Below are 8,256 nucleotides of genomic sequence, written 5' to 3'. Positions count from 1 at the left end.
CCTGTGCCGAAGGCTGCTTCCAGTCAACCAAGAGGCAAACAGGAATCTGGCTGTTTGAGCTGGGGAGCAGCTGGATATGATCATGCTGAAGACTCTTGAAGTTCGAGCTTCCAATGAAGTACCTTTTCCCTGCCAAACATTCAGTGTTAGTGGAAATTGTTATAGATATGAAAGACGTTCATTGAAGTGTCCTTGCTTCCCTGTGCATTCCCTGCTCCAGTGAGGCTCAGGACAGACCTTTGAAATTCAGAGCATTCAAACTCAACCACTAACCCATATATGGAATACTCTGTATTATTATGACACAATTTTCCACCACGTCTTTATTCTGAGAATAATGAGGACTAGGATTACATGTCCAGACCCTTATTTCACTGCAGAGTAATTAAGCCATTAAGTAATTAACTACAGTCCAGTATGAAGCATTGTTTTTTTTCAAGCACACCATGTCAAAAATTATTTTTATATATACATAAACAAGTTTCTGTTTATTATGCATAGAGAATTGTACTGACTTTTTCCCTAACAGTTTATCAACGTTATATCATACAATAGAATGTTGATTTTAATCCACTCAAAAGTTTTTCCATTTGTAAAGGTTTTGTTTTCAGCTTTATTTTCTTGTATTTATTTTAAGCACATTAAGGTCTGGGATTCATTAATTCACAGTTTTGCAGTCAGAATCACAGCATGGTAGGGGTTGAAAGGAACCATTGAAGATCACCTAGTCCAACCCACCTTCCAGAGCAGGATCACCTGGAGAAGATCACACAGAAACGCGTCCTGGTGGGTTTTTAATGTCTCCAGAGAAGGAGACTCCACAGCCCCTCCGGGCAGCCTGGTCCAGTGCTTTGGTACCTTCACAGCAAAGAAATTTTACTTTATGCTTAAGTTGAACCTCCTGTGTACTGGTTTGTGACCATTACCCCTTGTCCTGTCACTGGGCACTACCATGAAGAGTCTGGTCCCATCTTCCTGACATCCACCCTGGAGATATTTGTAAGCACTAATGAGATCTCCCCTCAGTCTGCTCTTCTCCAGTTTAAACAGACCCAGCTCTCTCAGCCTCTCCTCCAGTCCCCTCATCATCTCAGTGGCTCTGCGCCGGACTCTCTTCAGTAGCTCCTTGTCCTTCTTCATCTGTGGAGCCCAGAACTGGACACAATATTCCAGATGTGGCCTCACAAGGGCGGAGTGGAGGGGGAGCATAACCTCCCTCTAATTACTGGCCACAGTCTTCTTAATGTACCCCAGGATGCCATTGGCATGAATGCCTGTTTAAAGGTATTTATTGCTGATGGGCTTTGCTTGGCATGCCTGGCTGACTGACTGGCTCACAGGTAGGTTTTGAGGAGACAGAAGAGGACAATGTAGTTTCAACGGCTATGAATGTTTAGCATTCAAATTAATTTGGAACTGAATTTCACAATATTTCTTAAAAATTTCTCATACTTTCTGTAATGATAAGGACTAATTCAAACTTAGTTTTATTCTGCAGATCTGAGAGGGTCTTTCCTATTTCCTCTCTTTCTGTCTTTCTCTCTTCCTCTATTTTCTATAAAATTCATTTTCTCACAGGGGAAAAAAAAAACAAAGCAGATTTTTGAATAGATGTGAAAATTTTAATGAATAAAATGCACAGGTTAGGGTTCCTAATTTCTTTTAGCCAATAACTCTGTCTTGCCTTTATGACATGCAGTGCAGGAAATTTTAATTTAAGTCATTTCACAATGTCATTTTATTCCTTTGGTTTATTTAATATTAGTTTTTATACTGAAAAGTTATCACAGTCCCACATAATTTGAATTGATTTAAAAAAAACAACAAAGCCACAAAAACTTACATTGTGATGAAACAATTGATAGAGATATTAAAAGAGTGACCAACATGAATAAAGGTATTCTTTTTAATATTCTGATTTGAATGTTCAGGTTTTCTGCTGACACAGCTAGGGGTAATCTCTATAAATGTCACTTTAACTACTTCAGTTTACAACAGCTGAAAACACGGACTGTGTTACCAGATGTAGCTTCACACAAAGTTTCAACCTGTGTGATTCTTGTTTTGCTATTTCTTTCTGGTTTTCCCAGTAGCATATAGGCTGATGATCCCTGCAGGGAACACTCTTCCCTTTTCTTGCTTTTCTGTCATTCTTTTTAGAATGACACCTCCCTGGTTCTAAACGTCCTGCCGGTTCCAAAGATGACAGGGACAATTGTTTCCAGGGGCTCATTCTCATTCAAATAGGGATACATTCAAATACCTTTGAATTCTCTAACTTCAGTGGTGCAGCCTGGTGTTATCCTGCTCAGGGAGTCACCATGCAGTCCTGACTCATTCATTACACATCTGAATTCCCAGTATGTTAACAGGAGTTTCTCAAAGAGCCGAAGGATTAGTTTAAAAATATGACACTCCTGGGTTTATCAGGTTTTATCCCAGATTTCTTGGGATGCTAGGAGTTCCCTGAAAGATGCCCAGATTACTGGGAATTCATAGTGCTCATGATCATGTAGGATGTATCCAGCATCTCTCTTCAATACTATACAAACTTTAAATGGTGTAATGCCCCTTGAAATGCTAATAATTTCTTTTCTTCTTTCTTATTAAGTTAATTCAGTCCCAGACTGACATACAGCTATATAGTTTCATATATACAGTATACACTTGGTGGTAGGTAGCCAGTGCTTGTTCACAGAACCTTGCTGTTCTCTAATGAATCTATATGCCCATATTATTATTTCCATGTACTAGAAGCTGCTCTGCAGCTTATGACATGGCATTAGCTGTAATTAGCACCAAAATATGGAGCTAGTGTGCAGGACACGGACAATTCTTTTGCTCCAGATGCTGTATTCAAACTGCAGTGGTCCATTGAAGAAGTAGAGATAACCTAAGGAAAAGGAAAGTTGAAATTAATTAAGCCTGAGAAAACTGTATTGTCCCATTAAAATTATCCTTCAAATAAAAATTATCTTGTTTTAAATGCAATCTTTTAGTATTTAGAATGTTGAGATAAATTTTCAAAAGTCTTCATTCCATTTGACAGACCTGGATCGGTGTTTTAAAATAAGTAATATTTTAATCTAGTGTCAAGCTCTGCATTTTATTACTATACAGCACTTGCTTAGGAAAAGACAGGCTTTGCCTGTTAATATTTAAGACTCTGATTAGGAAACACTTTGAGGAGAGGGATAGGAATGGGCTCCATTTGAAGGAAAGGACACATTAAAATACTTCCATACTAAGCACATCATTTTAGGTTCACTTAGCAAGGAGGTAGGTCTTTTTTGGCTCCTCGAATATGTATGTACACAGTTTATAAAAGCACCTTGGCCAAAGGCCAAATTAGATCAGAAACCTGATTCAGTCAAGAACAGAAGCTTTGATGTGACAAAAATCAAAATTACAAATGACAGAATTTCCCACAGGCCATTAATCTGAAGTTTCAATGACAACTAATTGTAATAAAATTTCATTAGCAGATTACGTACCATTTCTTTGATAGACTGCATCCACTTTATCACCAATTCCTGTGAAGTCTTCCTCTATCAATCTGGGGTAGTCTGCTTCCATAACTTCTGCCTCTTCATCGTAACTATATTAAACACAAAGAAAATAAAAATTCAGAGGATTTGAACATCCTAGGAGTTTGGTCTGTGCCCTTTATATGGTTTGTAGTTACCCACGTCAGAAGTAACCAGCAGCTTTTAGGTGCTTTATGTCAAATGTAATAACGAAACTCAGGGCAACAATCAGGGCTCACTTCCACCAGAAGTTCAATAAACACAAAATCAACAAAGCTACATTTTCAGAACCAATCTATAAAGTATGTATTATATGGAGATGACTGTACCTGGATGTATTGACACTACAAGTCTACCCTGAGGCTGCTTTTCAATTTCAGTTTCACAGAGATACTGAGAAGGGATGGTAATCCCTGGAGACATTCACAGCCAGGCTTGATGGGGCTCTGAGCAACCTGATCCAGTTAAAGATGTCCCTGCTTACTGCAGGGGAGTTGGACCAGATGATCTTCAAAGGTCCCTTCCATCTCAAACCATTCTATGATTCTAATGTCTTAATTACGCATCAGACCTGGCTGTAAGAACTACTGATGAACAGCAAAACCCAGCCATCCTGGGGTGGGATAGATTTCTTATTCTTACAGCACTGACACCATTTTGTGTCAGATAAGCAGCTCAAGGAAGCAAGATGGGAATTTTGGCTAGGAGAACTGACCATATGACAGACTTTCCGGGATTAGAGCACTTTATTCTCCTTTCCTTTCTTTCACCCTTTCGGCTTTTAAAGGCTGTGCCCATACGTTCATAAAAGTCTTACATACAATTTTATGAGTTACTTTTCACAGCTATAGCACCAATGAAATACACAGGCTGGAAAAAAGAACACCACAATCAAGTGCCTGGTTTGAAACAACCTGCTGATCTTTTGATACTTTGAACAGGTTATGAGTAGGGACACACCAGTCTGTCTCCAGCTTACCTCCAGTACTTATTTCCAGTGAAAAAGAGAGTCTTGCCAGTGTCTGTAATATGGACAGCTGCATCTATTCTTTTCATTTCTTTTGGGAACCCCATTTCATATATTTTTTTAGGAAAACCTTCAACTATGTCGTAGCCATTCAAAGCCCAGACTTTCTTTCCTGAAAATAAGAACGAAGTATGCATGAGTCTTTCGTAAAGGCTCAGCTTCAAGAGCAGAATAAAATGAGGATGCCATGATCCCTATTTCCAACTAAGAGATTTTGAAGTCAGCAGGTATTAAACTATTTATGCTAACTATGATCCTAGGCATCTGAGCTTAATTGTACATCTCCCAGTTCACTGAAAACTGTAGAGTTTTTCATGTGATGAAACCAACAGTGTTCAGTTTCTGAGCAAGGAAGGGAGGATGTTTTGTTCTTCTGTTGATTAACTTTACATCACTTACCGAGTTGACTAAATATGTATATTATACTGCCAACAACAACATTGAAAACTCACCCTTAAACATGAACACAAGATCTTTGATGGGATTTTCATAAGCTGCATCTATTTTATTTGGAAGCTCTGGCCAAAAGGACTTAAGTAACACCAGTTCTGCCTCAACCATCTGAGGGTGCAGTCGCCAGAAAAACCTAGTTCAGAATTTCAGAAAAAGAAAAAAATAGTTTATGTTTCTCTCCATACTACAGAATAGCAGTATCTCTGATCTGCTATACTACAATTTATTTAGTGGGGAATTATTTTGTTTTCATAACCTAGAATTTTCAATACATAGAGCCCCTTGTTGACCTTTCCTTTCCTCATAGTCACCTAGCTGCAGACCATTTCTGTCACTCACACAGTGATCATCTCATACAACGGCAAACTTAAATCTGTTTTTCATTTAGAATAAGAGAAACACAGCTGTCCCATGTAAGGTTTCTGAACGTAGTATGACCTTATTCAAATAAATGTATTTTTTTGCATGATGAAGAAAGCTCTGTGAATGAAGAATGTGTACAAATTATGTCAGTCTTCAGGCATATCATCTTCACTTCATATTATTGAGCAGTCAAGTCTGTAATTGTATTATAAATCCTGCCTAAAAAGATACATGATGTAGTTTCTTAAAGGCATCTATAAAGATCTGTGATTATTTTAAATTTATGTCTACTCAAATCTTTAGTAAAAAAATGAAATGGAGTTTTTTCTTTCCTAAATTTTATCCAGTACCCACCACATGACAGTCTCTTTACCTGTCCTTGAAGACCAGCATTTCTCCACGAAGTTCTGTTATTGCATCAAGTGACAATTCTGCATCACATTTCTCTGGTGTTTTGGGATGTTTTGGGTTGGGATCTTTGTCTCCAGCACCTGGAATCATATAGTATGATCTACATTTGACAACATTCATTTTCTTTCTACAGATAACAATATTGAATAGGACATGGAATAGTTCCCAGACAGAATGATGAATACAAGCATAATCGGCAAACTATTTGTACTATAGAAAGCCTGTTCTCACTTTTTCTTCTTTATCCAAATACTTTCATGGACTTTGCAGTTCAGCTGTGATGCAAAGATATCAAATGGACTTGCCTTCTTTATCCCAAGTTTTGAAGATCCCACAGAAGTTTTATTCTTTCCATGATGAAACATGAGTGTTTCTGTTTCTTCTTTTAGACTCTGTTTTACCTTCTCTTTTGAGGCAGTTCAAAAAGTATAAAGACTCTGCTCCCCTACCCCACCACTAAAAGAGACTGCAACAGGCTGCCCAGTGAGGTTGTGGAGCCTCCTTCTCTGGAGACATTCAAAACCAACCTGGACGCGTTCCTGTGTGACCTGGTCTGGGTGATCCTGCTCTGGCAGGGGGGTTGGACTTGATGATTTTTCGAGGTCCCTTCCAACTCCTGAGATTCTGTGATTCTGTGATTCTTCAGTGTTACTTCCTTTATTTTTTTCTCTGAACTATCAAATCTAAGCAGTTTCTGTTCTGAAGTCTGGTTGGCAAGAATCCAGTGAATTGGTCTTAATCAGTCATGACTGTTGTTATTGAACACCTGCAGCTCTTTAGTAGCTATGCTGTGCATCTGTAACAGGTTATAATGACACAGGAAAAATATGTTCTATATTATAGAAACTTACCATAGAGCTCTTGGATCCCTTGCACATCATCATCAGGAAGCACAAACCCACTTTTTCCAGTGTATGTGTAAATTGGAAACATCAGAGCTCCAGGGTCTCTAGAGTGTTCAAGTCCCAGAGAATGACCAAATTCATGGGCAGCAACAAGAAACAAGTTGTACCCTATAACAAACCACAGTGAAAGTAAATGTATATCTCCTGGATTCATGACTTGGACTGATGAACTACCCTTAAAACTCTACTTTAACATATGGGACAATGACAGAGACAACTGGATAAATGGAAAAAATATGTATAAGTGCTTTTCTTTTTCAAACTACCATAAGCTTTGTTTTAATAAGGGTCTAATCAACTGAGTACCTCATAGCTGGTGTTCAACCTAAATTTTATTTGACAATGTTGTTCTGTAGGCAGATTTAGGTTTCTTAAAATTTCTCAGCAACACCAGAAAGCTCTAGGGTGAAGTCTTAGCCCTACTCAAAACAAGAAATTTTTGTCAGGAATTCACCTCCAGTAGAGAGTCCATATTGTTTACAGTATTGAATAAATCAGCTTTAATGCCAGGATCGTGAAATAACAGAGTTCCGAAAAAAAAAATAATGTTTTGTTCTGTTAAATCTCTGTCCTGAACAGGCAAGGTGAAGAATTTTCAAATTAAATGCAAGTAGCCCATTTGCAGCTGAGTTAACTATATTAGATTTCTATAGGTTTCAGTAAGGTAATGCTCATCAGTCTGTGATCAGAAATAGCTGCCCTTGACAGTGATATGCCAAGATGACAAAATGCCTTGTTTGTGGCATTTTTAAAATCATTTCACTTAGGACGCGTATAGCTTAACATTTATGCTAGACATAGGTTATACTTCCATTAATGATTGGAGGCTAAACCCAGCTTCCTATGAGTGGACAGTGAATACAATGATGAATGAACAGCAAACAGGTAAAATAGACTGTTTACAGATATCAAACAGGAAGAAATTGTCCATCTATCATCACTTCAAATAATCTCAGGAACTTCTATTACCTCTAGAATCATCTGACCAGGCTTCATCATCATCAAAATGGGCATCTCCTCCATAGTCTGGACCAGGGGGAAAAGCATGTGCCAGTAATCCAGAGGGACCATCAAAGGGGTAAAAGTCACCATGTTCTATGAAACAACATTCAAAACAAGTAAATCAACTATCCCATCTTATTGGCAGCAATATAGCTATAAATTAAAAATAACTTGTTCTCTGTTACCTTTAGTGCCAAAGGAGATCATTATATCAGCTATACCACTTCGTATTCTGGTGAAGTTGAGTGGTGTCACATCAGACCAAACTTTGAATGCTTTTTTGAAAGCTCTGTCTACTTCAGCACGTCTCAGATCTGAAGTGTAATTCATAATTCTATCAAAGAGAAATATCTCCATTTAAATTGTGTGAATTGAAGAAAATGTGTAATACACTTTTAACTGATTGTACACCTCATTACACTTTTTTGCTTTTTTTCTTCATGTTCTTATCTAAAACCAAAGAGCTCAGCAACTGCATGCAGTATTCAAGACTTAAAAATAACCATTTCTATTTTCATTAAAATAATTCAGAGGAACTTGAAATTATCCAACAGCTTTCAGTAATTTT

General features: G+C 37.8%; 1 protein-coding gene across 1 annotated transcript; it reads right to left on the bottom strand.

Moving 5' to 3' along the window:
- Positions 1 to 2,477: 2,477 nt before the first annotated feature.
- MMP13 (matrix metallopeptidase 13 (collagenase 3)) lies at positions 2,478 to 8,020 on the bottom strand. The gene is made up of 8 exons (XM_010180481.1): positions 7,874 to 8,020; positions 7,656 to 7,781; positions 6,633 to 6,794; positions 5,744 to 5,861; positions 5,007 to 5,140; positions 4,507 to 4,666; positions 3,495 to 3,598; positions 2,478 to 2,893 (listed from the first exon to the last, which is right to left on the bottom strand). The coding sequence occupies exons 1-8, from the start codon at positions 8,016 to 8,018 to the stop codon at positions 2,793 to 2,795; spliced, it is 1,050 nt and encodes a 349-aa protein (XP_010178783.1). The 5' UTR covers positions 8,019 to 8,020; the 3' UTR covers positions 2,478 to 2,792.
- Positions 8,021 to 8,256: the final 236 nt, after the last annotated feature.

This window comes from Mesitornis unicolor, unplaced genomic scaffold (assembly GCF_000695765.1).
Source record: "Mesitornis unicolor isolate BGI_N332 unplaced genomic scaffold, ASM69576v1 scaffold14943, whole genome shotgun sequence".
In the NCBI taxonomy this organism is placed as follows: domain Eukaryota; kingdom Metazoa; phylum Chordata; class Aves; order Mesitornithiformes; family Mesitornithidae; genus Mesitornis; species Mesitornis unicolor.
The sequence above is the reverse complement of the archived record's forward strand: the minus strand, read 5'-3'. Positions and strand labels throughout refer to the sequence as shown.

Coding starts and splice junctions, on each gene's coding strand:
- MMP13 (XM_010180481.1), bottom strand. CDS start 8,018: ATGAATTACACTTCAGATCTGAGACGTGCTGAAGTAGACAGAGCTTTC. Junction 6,795..7,655: donor CTGGTCAGATGATTCTAGAG/GTAATAGAAGTT, acceptor GGTTTGTTATAG/GGTACAACTTGTTTCTTGTT. Junction 2,894..3,494: donor TGCAGTCTATCAAAGAAATG/GTACGTAATCTG, acceptor CCTTTTCCTTAG/GTTATCTCTACTTCTTCAAT.